General features: G+C 41.8%; 1 protein-coding gene across 2 annotated transcripts in view; it reads left to right on the forward strand.

The window, feature by feature from the left end:
• The first annotated feature begins 1,677 nt into the window (after positions 1-1,677).
• Rit2 (Ras like without CAAX 2) overlaps positions 1,678-25,898 on the forward strand; it is a 300,536-nt gene continuing 276,315 nt past the window's right edge. The window contains exon 1 of one of the 2 annotated variants that reach the window (XM_041660142.1): positions 1,678-1,742. Coding sequence is in view for 1 of the 2 variants with exons in the window: in XM_041660141.1 (XP_041516075.1) it covers positions 2,000-2,102 (103 nt within the window). In the remaining variant the exon portion in view is untranslated. Of the gene's footprint in view, positions 1,743-1,767; positions 2,103-25,898 lie in introns of those variants that run through there. The other variant, XM_041660141.1, reaches the window with a different exon arrangement.

Here is a 25,898-nt window from a genome sequence, read left to right on the forward strand (position 1 = left end):
ATATTTTAATTATATTTCTTTTCTCCCCTCCAGCTCTTTGAAAGATTCTATAAGAAAAACTACAGATGGAGTAAAATCTTACAGGGAGTACATATGTATATATGTATGTATATTATATATAATAATATGAAAGAAGAGAAAAGACTAGAGGAAGGGAGGAGAAAAAGGAAGATATCAAAGGCAGGGAAGAAAGGAGCTGATTATGGCCAAAAGACTTGAAAATATTATATGAAAAAAAACCTGTATACAATGAAGATGCATCAGTAAGATGCAAAAAAGGATTACATTCAAAATATATAAAGAATTCTTAGAACTCAATAAAATAAATCAAATCTTGACAGATAAGTAGAAAATAAAAAAGACTTAAGTACTTGGATAAGCACATTAGAAGATATTTTTCCCTAGTATATATTTATAAAATTAGCTGTCAGCATTATGCTTCAAGAGAAAACCAAAATAATGTGATATTATATATCTATGTATGCCTGGATTGAGAATGTAGGGTTTTACATATCATTTTGTTGAAAAATCAGTTGAGTGAATCAGACTGAGCCTGTTTGAGAATTAAGTCACATGGCCCCAGAATCTGAGCTCTTGGCTATGGCATTCTCAGCCATAGCTGAGAAAATGTACTGAACACAACCAGGAAAACGTACCAAACACTTATCCTGTGCCCCTTACTTCATTGCACACTATAGTGATATACAGAATTGAATAAATATAATTAGCTGAGTGGTGGTGGCACACTCCTTTAAAGAGATCTGTGTGAGTTCGAGATCAGCCTAGTCTACAAGAGCTAGTTCCAGGACAGTTAGGACTGTTACACAGAGAAACCCTGTCTCTAAAAACCAAATATATGGTTTCTTTATGGAGGATCTTAAAAATTAGAAAGACAAGTCAATGTACTCGAAACACTTGGATACATCCTCTAAGGTCAACTTCAACAAGAAGCCTAACATATGAAGAACGCCATTGCCTCTACAGAAGGACAGGATCTGACTGATAAGTAGAGATTATTGAAACTATTCTGAGACTTTCATGTTTTAGAAGATCACAGTGGAAAAGGCTGTAAGAATTCAGATGAGAAAGACTTTGACCTTCTGAAGAACAGCCTAGATTCTTCTATGATTTAATATGCAACCATTTTAATAAAAACATATTTATTGTATATCTTCCATGCTTGCCAGAGTCATATAATCCACTTTGTTTCTAATGACTTGGTATAAATAAGAATGATCCATGTTCAGACGTGGCAATGAGCTAATTTAATTATCCCCTATGTTAGGACCTCCACTGCACACACAATGAGCAAGCAACTCCTCTTAGGCATTATCCCAACGACACTAAAGACTCACCCTTATGTTCCCAGAGTTGTTTTTTTTTTTTTTTTTATGGGTGGCGCCCCTTTTCCAAAATGAGACATGTAAGGGCAGATCTCGAGAGATAGCTCCGATACAATTCACAGAAAATGTTCAAGTAATTGACTCTGATTAAAATAAAATAATGTCTCTGAAGCTGCAGTAACAGAAGTCAGCTAGTGAGACAGCATCTCTTCTTAAGGCTCAGACTCTCTCTATTATAGCCCCTCAGTCTGGAATGAGCTCAAGTGTGTGTGCATCTAAAAACTTGCTGCTGCAGCCGGGGAAGGGGGGGGGCACCCAGAAGAGAAAAGAGAGAGGAAAACTGAGAAAGAGCAATGGAGAAATAGAACACCGAGGGAAAGGAGAAACCAGAATGAGCAAGTGAGATCAGTGGAGATGTGAAACGGTGAAGGATCAGAGGGAGGGGGAGGTAAAGCCAGATTTTTATTGGAAGCAATTGAAGTGGTTGCTATGAGACCCGCTCCAGCAGAGGACCAGCAGGCAGCCCGACGCTGATGGTTCTTGTCATGCACTACAGCTTTCCTTTGACACAGTTTTAGAGTTGTTTACTATCTGAGCAAGCACCTGACACGGGTGACTTTTTCTTCCTTTTTTCTCCTCGCGTTCCCCTGGGTAAGATGGAAGTAGAAAATGAAGCCCACTGTTGCCCTGGCAGCTCACCAGGCGGGTCCAGAGAGTACAAGGTGGTAATGCTGGGCGCAGGGGGCGTTGGTAAAAGCGGTAAGTTTTCAAAAGCCGCCGGGGAAGGAGGGAATCTGCATAGAGGCTGCTGTGTAGACCATGGCAGCTACCAGAAGGGCATCTGGCAGGGTGATTAAAAGTAAAGACTTAAGGGGAAGCTCCAGAGTCAGGAGAATTCGGAGAGAGCAGTCATAATGCGTAGAACTTTAAGAGGATAATTTGTTTCTTTCATTTCATGCTGAGTAATATTTGTTCTGGGTTTCTGGGTCTTTACATTAGATGTGAAATATATTAGACAAACTCATGCGGGAGAAATTTTCTACTGTTCTCATAAATACACAAATTAAAAGAGGATTTCTGTGCCTCTTTAGTTAAAGAGGCAGTTACAAACACAGGTACATCCTCAGTAGTTTTGGTGCTAGTTGTTGGAAGGGCTTTGTTTGCTTGTGTTTTGAGGAGTAGTCTGATTTTCTGTGTCTGCTATTGCATGCATAGATTTTTTTTTTTTTAAAGAAAAAGTTGGATTTGGAAAGTAATAGTGGTTTAAAAAGAATGTTTCTCGCTGTGGGAGGCAAGCAGGGTAATCGAGTCATGCTTTGTGGTTAAGCAAATTAAAGGAAAGCTGTGAGAAGGCATTTGAGATGGTAATGAGAGGAAGAGTTGAAAATCCAGGCTGGCATAGCATAGCATAGCATAGCATAGCATAGCATAGCATAGCATAGCATAGCATAGCATAGCAGGCAATGGTTTGTTTCTATGGGAGCGTAACACACCATTTATAACAAACTAAATGAGCAGTCACCCAGCGATGCTTCAGGCTGAGTCTCACAGCTTGGTCATGGTTAAGGTATGAGCTGATAATACAGTACTTCATATACACATAAGAGGATCCCCACTGGGGACATGTATTTATGAATAGTGAGCCCAGACAAATATTACCAAAGAAATTCAGCATTTTCCTTCATGGAAATAAAATTCAAAGTTGAGGACCAAGGAACAAGCTAGTAGCTTTGGTGTACGTCTAACAAGACTGAAAAAGCTGAGAAGTCAAGGGAGGGAGAAAGAATAATTATAGTGTACAGGAAATATAAAGAGGTCATAAAGAATATTAAAAGACAGAAGTCTCTTTTTTATCCAAAAATGAAATAGCCTGAAGGGGAGAAGGGGGTAAGGTAGGTCTAGAAGTGATATAAAGCTTGTGTCACAGAAAGGGGAGTCATGCCATCTAGGAAAGAAGCATGGCATGGAAACTTAATAACTTTATGAATGAGGAGTTTAAAAATAGTTTATTTTCTGTTGAAGTAAGCAATGGCATAAGAAGGAAAATGAATGTGTAGATTTAATGAGAAGCTAGTAAAGGTTATAATGTACATAAACCAGGCTATGTTTTGCAAGGATTGAGAAAGACTGAGCTACATAGAGACAGAAAGAGACAGAGCAGGAGGAGAGATGAAAGAGCGTATTAGAGGAGAGGTTGAAAAATGTCAGTGTCAGAGTCTTTCTCTGATAGCATGTGAACCGAGACAGACATGGTGAGGTCTGGGTATCCACATGTCATTTGTGCGCTAGCTGATGTTACTTTGTTTCTACAGGACCTGGGGGCATGGAAAGAGAGTAACTTGTCAATCTGTTTCCTGGTCTTAGACCCGGAGCATGGAACTAAAGATAGTGTCAGGAGCAGCCTCCAGGAGGCCATTTACTATGTAACCTTATGTACATAATAGTGGTCTATCTGACCTTCCTTCCTGTTAGATTTTACTGACTGTCCCAATAGCTGGAGATTTTCTTTTTTTTTTTTTTTTTTTTTTTATTTTTTATTTTAATTTATTTATTTATTAAGAATTTCTGCCTCGTCCCCACAACCGCTTCCCATTTCCCTCCCCCTCCCCCGATCAAGTCCCCCCCCCCCTCATCTGCTCGAAGAGCAATCAGGGTTCCCTGACCTGTGGGAAGCCCAAGGACTGCCCACCTCTATCCAGGTCTCCTAAGGTGAGCATTCAAACTGCCTAGGCTCCCACAAAGCCAGTACGTGCAGTAGGATCAAAAACCCACTGCAATTGTTCTTGAGTTCTCAGTATTCCTCATTGTCCGCTATGTTCAGCTAGTCTGGATTTATCCCATGCTTTTTCAGACCTAGGCCAGCTGGCCTTGGTGAGATCCCAATAGAACATCCCCATTGTCTTAGTGTGTGGGTGCACCCCTCGTGGTCCTGAGTTCCTTGCTCGTGCTCCGTCTCCTTCTGCTCCTGATTTGGACCTTGAGATTTCTGTCCGGTGCTCCCGTGTGGGTCTCTGTCTCTGTCTCCTTTCATCGCCTGATGAAGGTTAATATTCCTGAGGATGCCTATGTGTTTGTCTTTGGATTCACCTTATTTAGCTTCTCTAGGAACATGAATTATAGGCTCAATGTCCTTTATTTATGGCTAGAAACCAAATATGAGTGAGTACATCCCATGTTCCTCTTTTTGGGTCTGGCTTACCTCACTCAGGATAGTGTTTTCTATTTCCATCCATTTGTATGCAAAATTCAAGAAGTCCTTGTTTTTTACTGCTGAGTAATACTCTAATATGTATATATTCCATACTTTCTTCATCCATTCTTCCGTTGAAGGGCATCTAGGTTGTTTCCAGGTTCTGGCTATTACAAACAATGCTGCCATGAACATAGTTGAGCATATACTTTTGTTGTATGATAGGGCCTCTCTTGGGTATATTCCCAAGAGTGGTATTGCTGGATCCAGGGGTAGGTTGATCCCGAATTTCCTGAGAAACCGAAACACTGCTTTCCAGAGTGGTTGCACAAGTTTGCATTCCCACCAGCAATGGGTGAGTGTACCCCTTTCTCCACAACCTCTCCAGCAAAGGCTATCATTGGTGTTTTTGATTTTAGCCATTCTGACAGGTGTAAGGTGGTATCTTAAAGTTGTCTTGATTTGCATTTCCCTGATCGCTAAGGAAGTTGAGCATGACCTTAAGTGTCTTTTGGCCATTTGAAGTTCTTCTGTTGAGAATTCTCTGTTCAGATCAGTGCCCCATTTTATAATTGGGTTGATTAGCCTTTTACGGTCTAGTTTCTTGAGTTCTTTATATATTTTGGAGATCAAACCTTTGTCAGTTGCAGGGTTGGTGAAGATCTTCTCCCAGTCAGTGGGTTGTCTTTTTGTCTTAGTGACAGTGTCCTTTGCTTTACAGAAGCTTCTCAGCCTCAGGAAGTCCCATTTATTCAATGATGCCCTTAGTGTCTGTGCTGCTGGGGTTATACATAGGAAGTGGTCTCCTGTGCCCATGTGCTGTAGAGTACTTCCCACTTTCTCTTCTATCAGGTTCAGTGTGTTCGGACTGATATTGAGGTCTTTAATCCATTTGGATTTGAGTTTTGTGCATGGTGATAGATATGGATCTATTTTCATTCTTCTACAGATTGACATCCAGTTTTGCCAGCACCATTTGTTGAAGATGCTCTCTTTTTTCCATTGTATACTTTTAGCTCCTTTATCGAAGATCAGGTGTTCATAGGTTTGTGGGTTAATGTCAGGGTCTTCTATTCGATTCCATTGGTCGACTTCTCTGTTTTTATGCCAATACCAAGCTGTTTTCAATACTGTAGCTCTGTAATAGAGTTTGAAGTCAGGGATGGTAATGCCTCCAGACAATCCTTTATTGTATAAGATTGTTTTGGCTATCCTGGGTTTTTTGTTTTTCCATATAAAGTTGATTATTGTCTTCTCCAGATCTGTGAAGAATTTTGATGGGATTTTTTTTTTTTTTTTTTTTTTTTTATTTTAATTTATTTATTTATTAAGAATTTCTGCCTCGTCCCCACAACCGCTTCCCATTTCCCTCCCCCTCCCCCGATCAAGTCCCCCCCCCCCTCATCTGCTCGAAGAGCAATCAGGGTTCCCTGACCTGTGGGAAGCCCAAGGACTGCCCACCTCTATCCAGGTCTCCTAAGGTGAGCATTCAAACTGCCTAGGCTCCCACAAAGCCAGTACGTGCAGTAGGATCAAAAACCCACTGCAATTGTTCTTGAGTTCTCAGTATTCCTCATTGTCCGCTATGTTCAGCTAGTCTGGATTTATCCCATGCTTTTTCAGACCTAGGCCAGCTGGCCTTGGTGAGCTCCCAATAGAACATCCCCATTGTCTTAGTGTGTGGGTGCACCCCTCGTGGTCCTGAGTTCCTTGCTCGTGCTCCGTCTCCTTCTGCTCCTGATTTGGACCTTGAGATTTCTGTCCGGTGCTCCCGTGTGGGTCTCTGTCTCTGTCTCCTTTCATCGCCTGATGAAGGTTAATATTCCTGAGGATGCCTATGTGTTTGTCTTTGGATTCAACTTATTTAGCTTCTCTAGGAACATGAATTATAGGCTCAATGTCCTTTATTTATGGCTAGAAACCAAATATGAGTGAGTACATCCCATGTTCCTCTTTTTGGGTCTGGCTTACCTCACTCAGGATAGTGTTTTCTATTTCCATCCATTTGTATGCAAAATTCAAGAAGTCCTTGTTTTTTACTGCTGAGTAATACTCTAATATGTATATATTCCATACTTTCTTCATCCATTCTTCCGTTGAAGGGCATCTAGGTTGTTTCCAGGTTCTGGCTATTACAAACAATGCTGCCATGAACATAGTTGAGCATATACTTTTGTTGTATGATAGGGCCTCTCTTGGGTATATTCCCAAGAGTGGTATTGCTGGATCCAGGGGTAGGTTGATCCCGAATTTCCTGAGAAACCGAAACACTGCTTTCCAGAGTGGTTGCACAAGTTTGCATTCCCACCAGCAATGGGTGAGTGTACCCCTTTCTCCACAACCTCTCCAGCAAAGGCTATCATTGGTGTTTTTGATTTTAGCCATTCTGACAGGTGTAAGGTGGTATCTTAAAGTTGTCTTGATTTGCATTTCCCTGATCGCTAAGGAAGTTGAGCATGACCTTAAGTGTCTTTTGGCCATTTGAAGTTCTTCTGTTGAGAATTCTCTGTTCAGATCAGTGCCCCATTTTATAATTGGGTCGATTAGCCTTTTACGGTCTAGTTTCTTGAGTTCTTTATATATTTTGGAGATCAAACCTTTGTCAGTTGCAGGGTTGGTGAAGATCTTCTCCCAGTCAGTGGGTTGTCTTTTTGTCTTAGTGACAGTGTCCTTTGCTTTACAGAAGCTTCTCAGCCTCAGGAAGTCCCATTTATTCAATGATGCCCTTAGTGTCTGTGCTGCTGGGGTTATACATAGGAAGTGGTCTCCTGTGCCCATGTGCTGTAGAGTACTTCCCACTTTCTCTTCTATCAGGTTCAGTGTGTTCGGACTGATATTGAGGTCTTTAATCCATTTGGATTTGAGTTTTGTGCATGGTGATAGATATGGATCTATTTTCATTCTTCTACAGATTGACATCCAGTTTTGCCAGCACCATTTGTTGAAGATGCTCTCTTTTTTCCATTGTATACTTTTAGCTCCTTTATCGAAGATCAGGTGTTCATAGGTTTGTGGGTTAATGTCAGGGTCTTCTATTCGATTCCATTGGTCGACTTCTCTGTTTTTATGCCAATACCAAGCTGTTTTCAATACTGTAGCTCTGTAATAGAGTTTGAAGTCAGGGATGGTAATGCCTCCAGACAATCCTTTATTGTATAAGATTGTTTTGGCTATCCTGGGTTTTTTGTTTTTCCATATAAAGTTGATTATTGTCTTCTCCAGATCTGTGAAGAATTTTGATGGGATTTTGATGGGGATTGCATTGAATCTATAGATTGCTTTTGGTAGAATTGCCATTTTTACTATGTTGGTCCTCCCAATCCAAGAGCAAGGGAGGTCTTTCCATTTTCTGGTGTCTTCTTCAATTTCTTTCTTCAAAGACTTATAGTTCTTGTCAAGTAGATCTTTCACTTCCTTGGTCAGGGTTACCCCAAGGTATTTTATGCTATTTGTGGCTATCGTGAAAGGTGATGCTTCTCTGATTTCCCTCTCTGCTTCCTTATCCTTGGTGTATAGGAAGGCAACTGATTTTTTGGAGTTGATCTTGTATCCTGCCACGTTACTAAAGCTGTTTATCAGCTGTAGGAGTTCTTTGGTAGAATTTTTGGGGTCGCTTATGTACACTATCATATCATCTGCAAATAACGAAAGCTTAACTTCTTCCTTTCCAATACGAATCCCCTTGATCTCCTTATGTTGTCTTATTGCTATTGCTAGAATTTCAAGCACTATATTGAAGAGGTATGGCGAGAGTGGACATCCTTGTCGTGTTCCTGATTTTAGTGGGATGGCTTTGAGTTTTTCTCCATTTAATTTAATGTTAGCTGTTGGCTTGCTGTAAATAGCTTTTATTATATTTAGGTAGGACCCTTGTATCCCTATTCTCTCCAAGACCTTTATCATAAAGGGGTGTTGAATTTTGTCGAATGCTTTTTCAGCATCTAGTGAAATGATCATATGGTTTTTTTCTTTCAGTTTATTTATATGGTGGATTACATTGATAGATTTGCGTATGTTGAACCAGCCCTGCATCTCCTGGATGAAGCCTACTTGATCATAATGGATAATTTTTCTTATGTGTTCTTGGATTCGGTTTGCCAGTATTTTATTGAAAATTTTTGCGTCGATGTTCATGAGTGAGATCGGTCTGTAATTCTCTTTCTTGGTTGGGTCTTTTTGTGGTTTTGGTATCAGGGTAACTGTAGCTTCATAAAAGGAATTTGGCAATGACTCTTCTGATTCTATATTGTGAAATACATTAAGGAGTATAGGTATTAGTTCTTCTTGGAAGTTCTGGTAGAATTCTGCATTGAAACCATCTGGTCCTGGGCTTTTTTTCGAAGGGAGATTTTTGATAACCATTTCTAATTCTTCGCGAGAAACTGGTCTATTTAGATCATTCACCTGGTCTTGGTTTAGCTTTGGTATATGATACTTATTTAAAAAAATGTCCATTTCTTTTGTATTTTCCAGTTTTGTGGCATATAGGCTTTTGTAGTAAGATCTAATGATTCTCTGAATTTCCTCTGTGTCTGTGGTTATGTCCCCCTTTTCATTTCTGATCTTATTTATTTGCGTGTTCTCTCTCTGTCGTTTAATTAGTTTGGATAGGGGTTTGTCGATCTTGTTGATTTTCTCCAAGAACCAGCTTTTTGTTTCATTGATTCTTTGGACTGTTTTCTGTGTTTCTATTTTGTTGATTTCAGCCCTCAGTTTTATTATTTCCAGTCTTCTACTTCTCCTGGGCGCGTCTGCTTCTTTTTTTTCTAGAGCTTTCAGGTGTGTTTTTAAGTCCCCAATGTATGCATTCTCCGTTTTCTTTAAGTGGGCACTTAGTGCTATGAACTTTCCTCTTAGCACTGCTTTCATTGTGTCCCATAGGTTTGAGTATGTTGTCCCTTTATTTTCATTAAATTCAAGGAAGACTTTAATTTCTTTCTTGATTTCTTCCTTGACCCAGGCGTGGTTCAGTAGTTGACTGTTCAGTTTCCATGAGTTTGTCGGTTTTTTGGGGGCAGCGTGGTTGTTGCCTTCTAACTTTAATCCGTGATGATCTGATAAGACACAGGTGGACACTGAGATTTTTTTGTATCTGTGGAGGTTTCCTTTGTTTCCGAGTATGTGGTCAATTTTTGAGAAGGTTCCATGAGCTGCAGAGAAGAAGGTATATTCTTTCCTATTTGGGTGGAATGTTCTATAGATGTCTGTTAAGTCCATTTGCTTCATTACCTCCAATAATTCTCTTAATTCTCTATTAGGTTTCTGTCTGATTGACCTGTCCCTTGGAGAGAGAGGTGTGTTGAAGTCTCCTACTACTAGTGTGTGTGGTTTGATGTCTGCCTTGAGTTCTAGTAATATTTCTTTTACATAAGTAGGTGCTTTTATATTGGAGGCGTATATATTCAGGATTGAGACGTCCTCCTGATGAATTGTTCCTGTTATGAGTATAAAGTGACCGTCTCGGTCTCTTCTGATTGATTTTAGTTTGAAGTCAGTTTTGTTAGAAATTAGTATGGCCACACCTGCTTTTTTCTTAGGACCATTTGCTTGAAACACCTTTTCCCAACCCTTTACTCTGAGTAGGTGCCTGTCTTTGTGGTTGAGATGTGTTTCTTGCAAACAGCAGAATGTTGGATCCTGTTTTCGTATCCAATCTTTTAGCCTGTGCCTTTTTATAGGTGAATTGAGCCCATTAATATTAAGTGATATTAATGACCAGTGGTTGTTTACTCCGGTTATTCTTATTGCTTTTGGTAGTAGAGATTGTGTGTCTCCTTTCTTTGAGATGTGCTCGTGAAGGGCCATTAGATGCCTGGGTTATTGTAGGCAGTGTTGGCAGTGGTGGATTCCTTGGGTTGCGATTTTCCTTCTATTACTTTCTGTAGGGCTGGATTTGTGGCTACGTATTGTTTAAATTTGTTCTTATCCTGGAATGTCTTGTTTTCTCCGTTGATAGTGAACGATAGCTTGGCTGGGTATAGTAGTTTGGGTTTGCATCCATGGTCTCTTAGCTTCTGCAGAACCTCTATCCAGGACCTTCTGGCTTTCATAGTTTCCATCGAGAAGTCAGGTGTAAGTCTGATCGGTTTACCTTTATAAGTTACTTGCCCTTTTTCTTTTGCAGCTCTTAATATTCTTTCTTTAACCTGTATATTTTGTGTTTTGATTATTATATGGCGAGGAGATGTTTTTCTTTGATCCAGTCTGTTTGGTGTTCTGTATGCTTCTTGAATATTTAAATGAATATCTTTCTTTAAGTTGGGAAAGTTTTCTTCCATAATTTTGTTGAAAATATTTTCTGAGCCTTTGAGCTGTGACTCTTCTCCTTCTTCTATTCCTATTATTCTTAGGTTTGGTTTTTTTATTGTGTCCCATAGTTCCTGAATGTTTTGTGTTGAGAATTTGTTGGCTTTGCTGTTTTCTTTGATCTGTTCGTTTATTTTCTCTATGGTGTCCTCAGCATCTGAGAGTCTTTCTTCTAGCTCTTGGATTCTATTGATTATGCTTGTTTCTGTAGACTCAGCTCGTTGGCCTAGATTTTCCATATCCAGCTGGTCCTCAGTTTGTATTTTCTTCTTTGCCTTCATTTCAGTTTTCAATTCTTGAACTGTTTCCATTACCTGTTTGATGGTTTTTTCTTGGTTTCCCAGGGTATCATGTACGTATTTACTCATTTCTTCAAACTTTTTGTTGTACTTCTCATCCATTTCTATAAGGGCATTTTTTACATGTTGTTTAAGGGACTCTATTATCTTCATAAAGTCGATTTTTTCCACTTCTTCTGTGTTAGGTTGTTCAAATACTTCTGTTGTAAGATCATTGGGTTCTGATGTTTTCATGTTGTTTTTCGGATTATTGGGTGAGTTCTTGCCTTGGCGCCTGCCCATCTCCTCCTATTGATCCTATCCAATGGATCCTTTAGAAACCGGATCAGGTTTCCCTGCTGGCCAAGGGCTCCGCTTACAAAATGCCCTCACTCTCTTTTGTGGTTCCTGCTGCAGGCCAAGAACCCTCTCACCCCTCCGAAGGATCTTCAGGACAGGACCAGGCTCCCCTTGTGCCAGTGACCTGGCCAACCAAAGGCCTACCTCTTTGATTCAATTGTAGTAGGGCGATCTGCTCTCCTTATTGCAGCCTGTCCCAGCTGCTTGGGTCTGGCCACCGCTCAGCCGCGTCTGGCGCCGCCGCCGTGCTGCCGCCGCCGCTGCGCCGCGTCTGGCGCCGCCGCCGCTGCGCCGCGTCTGGCGCCGCCGCCGCTGCGCCTCTGTGCGTCTGGCGCCGCCGCCGCTGCGCCTCTGTGCGTCTGGCGCCGCCGCCGCTGCGCCTCTGTGCGTCTGGCGCCGCCGCCGCTGCGCCTCTGTGCGTCTGGCGCCGCCGCCGCTGCGCCTCTGTGCGTCTGGCGCCGCCGCCGCTGCGCCTCTGTGCGTCTGGCGCCGCCGCCGCTGCGCCTCTGTGCGTCTGGCGCCGCCGCCGCTGCGCCTCTGTGCGTCTGGCGCCGCCGCCGCTGCGCCTCTGTGCGTCTGGCGCCGCCGCCGCTGCGCCTCTGTGCGTCTGGCGCCGCCGCCGCTGCGCCTCTGTGCGTCTGGCGCCGCCGCCGCTGCGCCTCTGTGCGTCTGGCGCCGCCGCCGCTGCGCCTCTGTGCGTCTGGCGCCGCCGCCGCTGCGCCTCTGTGCGTCTGGCGCCGCCGCCGCTGCGCCTCTGTGCGTCTGGCGCCGCCGCCGCTGCGCCTCTGTGCGTCTGGCGCCGCCGCCGCTGCGCCTCTGTGCGTCTGGCGCCGCCGCCGCTGCGCCTCTGTGCGTCTGGCGCCGCCGCCGCTGCGCCTCTGTGCGTCTGGCGCCGCCGCCGCTGCGCCTCTGTGCGTCTGGCGCCGCCGCCGCTGCGCCTCTGTGCGTCTGGCGCCGCCGCCGCTGCGCCTCTGTGCGTCTGGCGCCGCCGCCGCTGCGCCTCTGTGCGTCTGGCGCCGCCGCCGCTGCGCCTCTGTGCGTCTGGCGCCGCCGCCGCTGCGCCTCTGTGCGTCTGGCGCCGCCGCCGCTGCGCCTCTGTGCGTCTGGCGCCGCCGCCGCTGCGCCTCTGTTTTGATGGGATTTTGATGGGGATTGCATTGAATCTATAGATTGCTTTTGGTAGAATTGCCATTTTTACTATGTTGGTCCTCCCAATCCAAGAGCAAGGGAGGTCTTTCCATTTTCTGGTGTCTTCTTCAATTTCTTTCTTCAAAGACTTATAGTTCTTGTCAAGTAGATCTTTCACTTCCTTGGTCAGGGTTACCCCAAGGTATTTTATGCTATTTGTGGCTATCGTGAAAGGTGATGCTTCTCTGATTTCCCTCTCTGCTTCCTTATCCTTGGTGTATAGGAAGGCAACTGATTTTTTGGAGTTGATCTTGTATCCTGCCACGTTACTAAAGCTGTTTATCAGCTGTAGGAGTTCTTTGGTAGAATTTTTGGGGTCGCGTATGTACACTATCATATCATCTGCAAATAACGAAAGCTTAACTTCTTCCTTTCCAATACGAATCCCCTTGATCTCCTTATGTTGTCTTATTGCTATTGCTAGAATTTCAAGCACTATATTGAAGAGGTATGGCGAGAGTGGACATCCTTGTCGTGTTCCTGATTTTAGTGGGATGGCTTTGAGTTTTTCTCCGTTCAATTTAATGTTAGCTGTTGGCTTGCTGTAAATAGCTTTTATTATATTTAGGTAGGACCCTTGTATCCCTATTCTCTCCAAGACCTTTATCATAAAGGGGTGTTGAATTTTGTCGAATGCTTTTTCCGCATCTAGTGAAATGATCATATGGTTTTTTTCTTTCAGTTTATTTATATGGTGGATTACATTGATAGATTTGCGTATGTTGAACCAGCCCTGCATCTCTGGGATGAAGCCTACTTGATCATAATGGATAATTTTTCTTATGTGTTCTTGGATTCGGTTTGCCATTATTTTATTGAAGATTTTTGCGTCGATGTTCATGAGTGAGATCGGTCTGTAATTCTCTTTCTTGGTTGGGTCTTTTTGTGGTTTTGGTATCAGGGTAACTGTAGCTTCATAAAAGGAATTTGGCAATGACTCTTCTGATTCTATATTGTGAAATACCTTAAGGAGTATAGGTATTAATTCTTCTTGGAAGTTCTGGTAGAATTCTGCATTGAAACCATCTGGTCCTGGGCTTTTTTTCGAAGGGAGATTTTTGATAACCATTTCTAATTCTTCGCGAGAAACCGGTCTATTTAGATCATTCACCTGGTCTTGGTTTAGCTTTGGTATATGATACTTATTTAAAAAAATGTCCATTTCTTTTGTATTTTCCAGTTTTGTGGCATACAGGCTTTTGTAGTAAGATCTAATGATTCTCTGAATTTCCTCTGTGTCTGTGGTTATGTCCCCCTTTTCATTTCTGATCTTATTTATTTGCGTGTTCTCTCTCTGTCGTTTAATTAGTTTGGATAGGGGTTTGTCGATCTTGTTGATTTTCTCCAAGAACCAGCTTTTTGTTTCATTGATTCTTTGGACTGTTTTCTGTGTTTCTATTTTGTTGATTTCAGCCCTCAGTTTTATTATTTCCAGTCTTCTACTTCTCCTGGGCGCGTCTGCTTCTTTTTTTTCTAGAGCTTTCAGGTGTGTTTTTAAGTCCCCAATGTATGCATTCTCCGTTTTCTTTAAGTGGGCACTTAGTGCTATGAACTTTCCTCTTAGCACTGCTTTCATTGTGTCCCATAGGTTTGAGTATGTTGTCCCTTTATTTTCATTAAATTCAAGGAAGACTTTAATTTCTTTCTTGATTTCTTCCTTGACCCAGGCGTGGTTCAGTAGTTGACTGTTCAGTTTCCATGAGTTTGTCGGTTTTTTGGGGGCAGCGTGGTTGTTGCCTTCTAACTTTAATCCGTGATGATCTGATAAGACACAGGTGGACACTGAGATTTTTTTGTATCTGTGGAGGTTTCCTTTGTTTCCGAGTATGTGGTCAATTTTTGAGAAGGTTCCATGAGCTGCAGAGAAGAAGGTATATTCTTTCCTATTTGGGTGGAATGTTCTATAGATGTCTGTTAAGTCCATTTGCTTCATTACCTCCAATAATTCTCTTAATTCTCTATTAGGTTTCTGTCTGATTGACCTGTCCCTTGGAGAGAGAGGTGTGTTGAAGTCTCCTACTACTAGTGTGTGTGGTTTGATGTCTGCCTTGAGTTCTAGTAATAATTCTTTTACATAAGTAGGTGCTTTTATATTGGGGGCGTATATATTCAGGATTGAGACGTCCTCCTGATGAATTGTTCCTGTTATGAGTATAAAGTGACCGTCTCGGTCTCTTCTGATTGATTTTAGTTTGAAGTCAGTTTTGTTAGAAATTAGTATGGCCACACCTGCTTTTTTCTTAGGACCATTTGCTTGAAACACCTTTTCCCAACCCTTTACTCTGAGTAGGTGCCTGTCTTTGTGGTTGAGATGTGTTTCTTGCAAACAGCAGAATGTTGGATCCTGTTTTCGTATCCAATCTTTTAGCCTGTGCCTTTTTATAGGTGAATTGAGCCCATTAATATTAAGTGATATTAATGACCAGTGGTTGTTTACTCCGGTTATTCTTATTGCTTTTGGTAGTAGAGATTGTGTGTCTCCTTTCTTTGAGATGTGCTCGTGAAGGGCCATTAGATGCCTGGGTTATTGTAGGCAGTGTTGGCAGTGGTGGATTCCTTGGGTTGCGATTTTCCTTCTATTACTTTCTGTAGGGCTGGATTTGTGGCTACGTATTGTTTAAATTTGTTCTTATCCTGGAATGTCTTGTTTTCTCCGTTGATAGTGAACGATAGCTTGGCTGGGTATAGTAGTTTGGGTTTGCATCCATGGTCTCTTAGCTTCTGCAGAACCTCTATCCAGGACCTTCTGGCTTTCATAGTTTCCATCGAGAAGTCAGGTGTAAGTCTGATCGGTTTACCTTTATAAGTTACTTGCCCTTTTTCTTTTGCAGCTCTTAATATTCTTTCTTTAACCTGTATATTTTGTGTTTTGATTATTATATGGCGAGGAGATGTTTTTCTTTGATCCAGTCTGTTTGGTGTTCTGTATGCTTCTTGAATATTTAAATGAATATCTTTCTTTAAGTTGGGAAAGTTTTCTTCCATAATTTTGTTGAAAATATTTTCTGAGCCTTTGAGCTGTGACTCTTCTCCTTCTTCTATTCCTATTATTCTTAGGTTTGGTTTTTTTATTGTGTCCCATAGTTCCTGAATGTTTTGTGTTGAGAATTTGTTGGCTTTGCTGTTTTCTTTGATCTGTTCGTTTATTTTCTCTATGGTGTCCTCAGCATCTGAGAGTCTTTCTTCTAGCTCTTGGATTCTATTGATTATGCTTGTTTCTGTAGACTCAGCTCGTTGGCCTAGATTTTCCATATCCAGCTGGTCCTCAGTTTGTATTTTCTTCTTTGCCTTCATTTCAGTTTTCAATTCTTGAACTGTTTCCATTACCTGTTTGATGGTTTTTTCTTGGTTTCCCAGGGTATCATGTACGTATTTACTCATTTCTTCAAACTTTTTGTTGTACTTCTCATCCATTTCTATAAGGGCATTTTTTACATGTTGTTTAAGGGACTCTATTATCTTCATAAAATCGATTTTTTCCACTTCTTCTGTGTTAGGTTGTTCAAATACTTCTGTTGTAAGATCATTGGGTTCTGATGTTTTCATGTTGTTTTTCGGATTATTGGGTGAGTTCTTGCCTTGGCGCCTGCCCATCTCCTCCTATTGATCCTATCCAATGGATCCTTTAGAAACCGGATCAGGTTTCCCTGCTGGCCAAGGGCTCCGCTTACAAAATGCCCTCACTCTCTTTTGTGGTTCCTGCTGCAGGCCAAGAACCCTCTCACCCCTCCGAAGGATCTTCAGGACAGGACCAGGCTCCCCTTGTGCCAGTGACCTGGCCAACCAAAGGCCTACCTCTTTGATTCAATTGTAGTAGGGCGATCTGCTCTCCTTATTGCAGCCTGTCCCAGCTGCTTGGGTCTGGCCACCGCTCAGCCGCGTCTGGCGCCGCCGCCGTGCTGCCGCCGCCGCTGCGCCGCGTCTGGCGCCGCCGCCGCTGCGCCGCGTCTGGCGCCGCCGCCGCTGCGCCTCTGTGCGTCTGGCGCCGCCGCCGCTGCGCCTCTGTGCGTCTGGCGCCGCCGCCGCTGCGCCTCTGTGCGTCTGGCGCCGCCGCCGCTGCGCCTCTGTGCGTCTGGCGCCGCCGCCGCTGCGCCTCTGTGCGTCTGGCGCCGCCGCCGCTGCGCCTCTGTGCGTCTGGCGCCGCCGCCGCTGCGCCTCTGTGCGTCTGGCGCCGCCGCCGCTGCGCCTCTGTGCGTCTGGCGCCGCCGCCGCTGCGCCTCTGTGCGTCTGGCGCCGCCGCCGCTGCGCCTCTGTGCGTCTGGCGCCGCCGCCGCTGCGCCTCTGTGCGTCTGGCGCCGCCGCCGCTGCGCCTCTGTGCGTCTGGCGCCGCCGCCGCTGCGCCTCTGTGCGTCTGGCGCCGCCGCCGCTGCGCCTCTGTGCGTCTGGCGCCGCCGCCGCTGCGCCTCTGTGCGTCTGGCGCCGCCGCCGCTGCGCCTCTGTGCGTCTGGCGCCGCCGCCGCTGCGCCTCTGTGCGTCTGGCGCCGCCGCCGCTGCGCCTCTGTGCGTCTGGCGCCGCCGCCGCTGCGCCTCTGTGCGTCTGGCGCCGCCGCCGCTGCGCCTCTGTGCGTCTGGCGCCGCCGCCGCTGCGCCTCTGTGCGTCTCTAGCTGGAGATTTTCAACAGTCTGTATTGCTTTTATCTTCACTTTACACAAAACAAATACATTTCTCACCAAAGATGGAGCAAAAACATTTCTGGTGTAATGCAGACAAGATCAGGCAGCTAGTCTTTAGAGAAGGTGAGGGATAAAGGAAGATAGTCCTGTGATTTCTCTGAAATGTTACGTTTGGATAAAACTTCAGGAAATACTGTACATACTAAAATTTCCATCACAGAATTTCCTTTGGCCTTCACAATGATGGAATCAGAGCTTGCTCTTGAACTAGCTTCTCGAGTTTATTTGGGGCTTTCAGTATGTAAATATTCATCATCAATTTCATTACTAATCTTTTAAATGTCAAAATGTTTGCTTTCAAATAAACTAAAATGTCTTTAAAAGCCATTTTCATGTGACTGAAGATTTAAATTAATAGAGGAATTTCTTGAGACTGTCTAGCCTGCCCCATTATGCCGTGTGCAGGGATGTTTGGGAGGAAGCCCTCTCCAAAAGTTAAGGGAACTACATAAAGTTCTTATCTGTTTCCATTTCTGAGCATAAGGTCAGAGTCATCCCTGATCAAAGACAAGGAAATCAATATACTGTCACAAAAAATATTAAATGAACAAAATCTTAGGGAATTTTCTGTTTATTGAGAAATTACATTGTTTTTTAATCCCTGTTTTACTAAAATATACTGTGAGTCAAAACATTTGAAAACACTAGTTACTTTGCTAAAATAACAGTTTTTGTAAGACAAATAAGTAGGCAAACCGATGTGTTGTGCGGGAAAATTTCAAACTTTAAGTGACCAGGCAAGGTTATTGAGTATGTGTTATGCACAGACCTTCAGTGGCTACTCCAGGGGGAAAACATGAAGGAAACAGACATCTAGGAAGAACCCAGCAGTAGGGATGTAGGCAACATATATTAGATGCTCACATCTTCTCCTCACAGTTGCATGTCCAATTAATAGATTGAAAAATCATGCCACAACTGGACCTAAAGAAAAATAAAACACAGAGTTCCAAGTCACTTCATCCGACTACTGCATTATTTTTCATATATCGAGGAAGGAAAGTGAGGACTTTTATCACTCACCATCAAAAAGAAAATAGGGCTGTCATTAGTGCAATATTTTCCATGAAAATTATAAAAATAACTGTTAATTTTCTAAAACAGAACTCTAAATCTGATTTTGAATTGATGTAATTAATATTACACAACATTTAATCTGTATAATATAAAAACACTTGAATATTTATGTAATTAATTGTCACATTATAATATTGTTCACTAATGTTCCAACTGCTGAGAAAACAGGGGTTAATAAAAACCATCTTCATCCTATGGAAACGACAGAGAAATTGGGAGTTGAAGAGGGAGATGATTTGTATCTAGAACACACCTTCAACACACTGTTGTACTTTTCCACCATTGGCTTTGCAGAGGATGACACAGAGAAAACTGGACCACACAATATTCATGTAAAGTAGAAGGTTTGTAGGAGTCAGTCTGTAGAGCTAATGTGCTATGAAGAATACAGGCAATGATATCACACTGTATCTGAAGTTTTGTGAAGCCAGTACTTTTAGACGCTCTTGCCACACAGGAAAACAATCAAGCAAAAGTAAACAGGGTAAGCATGAAATGATGAGTGCACTGCTTGTTTCAGTATGGCATGATCAAACATGCTATTTACATACATCGCACTGGGTGTCTCAAACATGGTCTTGTCACTCTTGCTCAGTGGTGATGGTACCATGAGATTATAATGGAGCTAAATAGCCCTTGTGATGTAGTCATCCTAATAGCACAGCACCGTTCACACCCATGTGTTTATGCTGATGCTGGGATATAGAATATATATTAATGATACATATAGGAATTATTAACAGTGCATAAAACATGATGATGATAATTATTACTATGTTAATAGTTCAGGTATTTTTAAGTTTTTACATTCATCCATTGTGTGTGTGTGTGTGTGTGTGTGTGTGTGTGACACCACACCATTTGTGTGGTGGTCAGAGAACAGCATGTGGTTGTCTAATTTCCATTTTCACTACGTGGATCCTGAGGATCTGACTCAGGTCCTCAGAGTTGGCAGCTAGTACCCTTATCTGATGATCTGTCTTCTCAGCCCTTGTTTATATATTTTATTATCGTTTACTTTTCTGATTATTTAAAATGTATATTTAATATATGCATGTGTATATATAATATACTCTTGGTGTATATTAGACATATGCAAGTTCATGCTGACACTCTTTGTGATGCTTGCAGAATGGCAAATGACCCATTTGTAAGAAGGTATCTTGGGAGTTACCCAACATGTGGCTGCATATGCATTGGTAACTGTTCTCACAATAATAAACATAAAATTCATGATAAGGGAACTGCTTACAAAATTATCAAGTGCTACACAAAGAACTACAGGCAACCAAGCAGTGCTGAGAACGGGAGAAGTAATCTTCTCCTGGGAGGAGCACACAGATTGCTTATTCAGTAACGAATAGCCAGGCCTGAAAATATATATAGACAAGTAACATTATACAGACTTGGCAGTTGTACTAAGTATTTGCGAATATATATGTGTATGCATATTCATATGTGAATGCAGTGACAATTAATGAAAAGAGAGGTCATGAATTTGATGTAGGTCAAGGAATGTTTGGAGGGAGAAAGAAGGAGGGGGAAATTATGTAATTATAATCTGAAAAATCTAAAAAAGAGAAGATAATTAAAATATAAAATGAGAAAAAAAGAATAATTAATGAATATGCATGAGCCTATTATTTATTTAAAAGAGCTGATAAAATGCTGACATGTTTGGATCTGATGATGTCACAGCAATGAGAGTAGAACAAAAGCCCGTGTGTGCCATGCATTGTAAGTATAATTGAAAGTAAAGAAATGAGAACAATTGGATAGGCCAATAGGCTCGAGGTGTGCTATGGACTTTCTTGGCTTCTTTTTGTCATAGGGCTCTTAATGCTCTCTTCTAATTTAGAAAAAGAAAACTATCACAGCTGTAGTGGAAGAGTTTTGCTAATTAGTTCTTTCAATTTATTAGATTTTTTAATAAAAATATAAATACTAATCCAAATTCCCATTCCCTCACCTCCTTCCATTCCCTCCACACACCCTCCCACTCCACCCCCATCTAATCCTAAGAGAGGGTAAGCACATTGCTTTGTGGAACGTCCAAGGCCCTCCCTACTATATCTAGGCTGAGCATGGTATACATCCAAAGAGAACAGGATCCCAGAAAGCCAGTATATGCAGTAGAGATAAATCCTGGTGCCACTGCCAGTGGTCCCTTAGTCTGCCCCAGCCAGGGAACTGTCAACCACATTGGGAGGGACTAGTTTGGTCCTATGACTGTACCTTCCTAGTCCAGTTGGAGTTGGTGAGCTCCCGTTAGCCCAGGTAAACAGTCTCAGTGGATGAACTCTTCATGGTCTTGACTTCTTTGCTCATATTCTCATTCCTTCCACTCTTCAACTGGATCTTGGGAGCTCTTGGCAGATCCAATGTGGGTCTCTGCCTCTGTTCCATCTGTTGCTGGACAAAGGTTCTATGGTGATATTTAAGATAATCATCAGTCTGACTACAGGGCAAGTCAAGATCGGGCCCCATCTCCTCTATTGCTTAGGGTCTTAGGTGGGTTCATCCTTGTGGATTCCTGGGAATTTCTCTAGAGTCAGGTTTCTGCTAACCCTATAATGGCTCCCTCAATCAATATATCTCTTTTCTTGCTCTCATCTCTGTTCTTCCTCCATCTGACTAAGCACTGACTTTTCTCATCTTTTGTGATTTGATCAGTGATTCTGCTTCTGTGTCTTAGTGTGCTGGACTGCTGTTTGATTTCCCACTGTGTGTGAAAGCAGCTCACCCAGTGCAGAAATGAGCAGATGATAACCAACAGCATTGGTATCTTGTTTTCTAAACTATATAATACCATTCTCACACTATTTGATAATAGAATAATTCAATCAATCCTGTATGTTATCTACTGAATTTAGATGAAGTTGAGACATATATCCAGAGACTGGTATAAGAACGCACAGAAACAGGAATAAGGAAGTCAATTTAGGCTTTCTAGTGACATTGTTTCCAGCAAATTGAATGGGAAGAACAGATAGCACAGGTCTTGAAGTTGTCTTGTTGAAACTATGTCTTAATGTGTATTTTAAATGTGAAGTCTGTATGAAACATGACAGAAGGCAGAAGGCAGATAATTTATTCATGGCTTGGATTTTTCACAATGTTCTGGACATTGTATACCCATTTTATGGAGGAAAATGATACATAATACAAAGTAACAATAGATCTTTGATGCAGATAGTTCAGGTTCAAGGATGTCTATATCTGGATACGATAGCTAAGCACATGTTACAATAGATAGCGTTTGTGCATTGCAAGATGAATAGGACACTTGTGACATTGAGAAGAAACAGTGTGGAGAATGATGAGAAACATAATTTAGCAGACAGTAAAACACAAGCAAGGCCGAGAAGGAATTTAGACATTACAATGTTTCAGGAAGAGGTCTTATAAATTAGTGTACTCTAGGACAAGCAGGGAAAAATCTCTCCTGGACTAGATCTTAGGCAACTGAATACACACACACACACACACACACACACACACACACACACACACACACGTATACATGCCTATATGCACACATGTATATATGTATGTGTATATGTCCACAAATATATTAAGACAAAAGACCCATACATACAAAAGCATTAGAGAACCAGGAATTACTATAACTATGACATTGTAAAATAAAAGCTTGTTTGTAAACTAAGCAAATATATTCTCCAACATCCTTTTTTAATTTCTCTCTTTTGTAAAATCATAGTTTTACATAGTAGATTTTAAATCCATAATTTTATGTACTAGATTTTTGTAAAAGAAAATCAAGGACTATATGTTCTGAGGTTATCAGAAGGCAACACGCATAAGAATCTTTTCAACCTCAGTGAGTTCCTATAAACTGGTAGAACTGAGCTAGTATCTGACATATCAAAGAAATAGAAAAAAAGCCAAGTACATCTTTCAGGACCCTACGGCCCAGTGTTAAACTTTTTAAGTGAAACTTTGTGTCTAAGAAAGCCAAGCAGCTGTCATATCATCACCACGTGTGATGCTGTGGATTCTGCCAAGGAATAGGAAAAAGTAAGGGGAAAATAAAAAGATTTTAAGCCTCTGTCCTTACCCTCAGTCGTTCTACCCTAATGGTACCGCAGACCACCAGTTACTGCAGTGCTGTCACAAGAATCAGTCAGAAGGTTCAAAGAAAGCTCACGGGGAAACAGAAAACTGATATCCTCTCTCTCAAATGATGGTTGGAAACAATTCAGGTCAAAGGTATTAACTGATAGTATTTCCACGACAACATGGACTCTGCAGAGATTAAAATTATGAAAGAGAGAGTTAGTGCTGGTTGATGCCTATATTAGATGATCGGCACAAGGCTGGATCAGTCCCCAAGCCTCTCATGTGTTGGTGGTCCCTAACATTCCGACAGTGTGCTGTTGGCATGACCCATAGCCTAGCCCATCCACCAGCCTTCACATGTGGCTTACCTTGATCTTGAGAGGAAACCGTAGCCATCTGCATTTTATGTATGAGAGGATCAAGGCTTATGTTGAAATTAATTCACAATGTGCCCAAAGATACATAGTGATTAAATGAAAAACCCAAATGCCTGTGCATGAAGGGTTTAGCTCCATTTTGGGGGGAGAGAGTGCTATGCACCTGCTACCTAAAAGCAGCTGCATCTTCTCAGATGTCTTCTAGACATCAAGTAGAACACGTGCATCAAAGCTGAAAAATCCAACATCCTATCCTAACAGCAGGTAATGATACCCTCATTTAAATGAGATGGGGAAATGTGAGAGACAGATAGCAAGGGGAACATCTGGTTTGCTGAGGGAATCCTGGGGGCCTGAATACATAGAGAAAGGGTGACAATCACAGGGTTGGATAACCAAGTAGCTGACAAAATAAAAACTTACTGAAAGTAACAGGATTAGTGAAGAAAACAGTGTGTTAAATATATTAGGCAGATTTAAATCTATTAAGTATTAGCATCTCTTTCATAGTATTTCATCAATCTATCTATCTATCTATCTATCTATCTATCTATCTATCTATCTATCCATTCATCCATTTTGACCTCCTCTCTCTCATATGTATATATGTACATATATAATGAATAGTTATAAAATATATATGGAGAGAAAGTTACATGTGGAGACTATCTTTCTTGTTTCATTATTTAAGAAGAATCCAGGGAGTATGGAGATGTTCCTAGAGAAGTAAACATCTTTAAGTATTACTAAGAATGAGATTCAACCTTGGCCCTACACATAGTGACATAAATAAAATGATACGGAAGAATTGCAAAGTCACATGTACAGTGAGAGAAAGGTCAAGGTGTCACACTGGAAGTGATGGAACTGAGAGGAAGTAGAGTCATTTGTCAGGTTAATCAACCATTCAGCTACAGCCTTCACAGCATAGTTTCCTGGAATCTTGGATGATAGATCTTTCTAACAGGCCACCCTGCTTTCTGTTACCCAATAGATGAGTGTCACCAGTGACTGTAATGGGAGCAACAACGGCTCTTACAGTGACTGTCTCTCATAGATGATTAAGAGAAAAATTAGGGACATAGGTGTTGAGTTGTAATTATTTTTTTCAAGACAGGATTTCTCTGTGTAGCCTTAGATGCCCTGGAACTGGTTCTGTAGACCAGGCTGGCCTCAAACTCAAAGATCTGCCCTGCCTCTACCTCCAAAGTGCTGGGGTTAAAGGTGTGAGCCACTACCACCTGGATGTGTTACAGTTTTAACATAAATGGGTAAATGCACTTTTTATTATCTACACTCAACAGTAATTGATTTTACATTGTCCATTTAAACCCTTTAAGTCTCCATTTTCTTCAAAATGGTTATTTAAAATTATCTCAGAGTTGTCAGTGTAGATTACATAGGAAAATATTAATTATAAGCTGTGTGCTATTATCAGAATGCTAAACCTTCATTAAAACTTCTGCCTTCCTTCTTCCCAGTCTTCCCTCCCTCCCTTCTCCATTTCTTTCTTCTTTTGTTTTCTTCCTTATTTATTTATCCCCTTTTCCCCTGCCCTCCCAGTCCTCCCTCGCGTTTTCCTCCCCTTCTCTTTTTTCCCCTTCCACACCTTAAATGTGTTTTATCTCTGTAGCATGGGGCAGGTAATGATATCTTTCATACGAGTTCTAGGAAAACAGTTTGGATTGGATGTTATGGATCTGCCATTGAGTTTTGAGCTGCTCTATTCTCTTGCTCTCTATAACCTTATATTGATATTCTTCAGCTTTCTTCTATGAGTAGTAATTTCAGTGACAATAATGATTGTGGCTTGCTAGTTACTCTGGGAAGCAACTCTTCCTTTACAGCAAATTACTCGGAACATACACACATGCATACGCATGCATGCGTGCGCGCGCGCACACACACACACACACACACAACACATACACACACACACACACACACCACTACTTATAGAAGAAGGATTTAACAACAACCATTTAAAAAAGTCTTGGAGATGTCCTGATTTTTAGAAGAGTGTACCTGTGTGTGAACATGGACCGGAACTATTCTTTCCAGTCTTTTTGCTGTTTCATACATATTAAATAATAAAATGTTCCCTTGTTCTTGCAAGAAAACTAGTAAATTACAGGCACACGAAGTTCTTTTTGTTTGTTTTCCCCTAGCGGGAAAATCAGATTATTTAGAAACACTGTGTACATTTTCATTTGGAATTATGACTTTAGTAAATTTGTCTCCACCCACTTACATCCAGCTTTTACTTGCTCCCTGCTCCCCATACAAGGCTAGCCTGTTTACCCCGCATACTACTTTGCTTCTTCTCTCTGCATTTCAGCATGCCCACCCCTACACTGTGCCCACACCCACACTGTCAATAAGTCGATACCCAAAGCCTGCAGGGCTTCTGGCAACTGAATCAAAAGTGGCTTCTTGTCAATTGTCAAAACAGGCATCCTGAGAGCCAGTCAGATGGGGGAGATCTGCCCTGTCAGATGGCATTGCTGTGCAAGATGGAGAGAGCAGGCAGGTGGGACCTGGCCTGAGACACCGCCAGGAGTCAGCAGTGATCAGGAGGGGATTGAAAGGGAGACTGAAGGCAACGATGGGAAGCCTCAGAACCGAGGCTCAAATGTTGTCCTGTGACAGTGTTTCCTGAGGTGGCCCTTGGGAACGTTCCCTCCACCTTCCTTCCAGCTGTTCACCCCCATGCATTTGCCCAGGTTCTCTTTCTTTTCCAGTTTAATATATTCTCTCTTTTAAACACGTTCTTTATGATTTATTGTTGTTTTCAGCAGTATTTATAGTTGCACAGGTTCTTCTGGAATCTAATATATGGTCTTAAAATGTTATTTAAATTTTGAATTTTTATTTAACTTGCTATTTCTTTAGACTGTATATTTCCATCTTGATTATAAATTCTTAGAGTGTAGGAAATAAATTTTATAGGATCTTCCTTCTTTTATGATATTTGTGGCAATAAATCCTCAAAAATATTTATAAGTTTAATTTCTTTCTTCTGTCT

The sequence above is a fragment of the Microtus oregoni genome, unplaced genomic scaffold, assembly GCF_018167655.1.
Source record: "Microtus oregoni isolate MIOR12 unplaced genomic scaffold, Mior012 000011F_ref0000422, whole genome shotgun sequence".
Taxonomy (NCBI): domain Eukaryota; kingdom Metazoa; phylum Chordata; class Mammalia; order Rodentia; family Cricetidae; genus Microtus; species Microtus oregoni.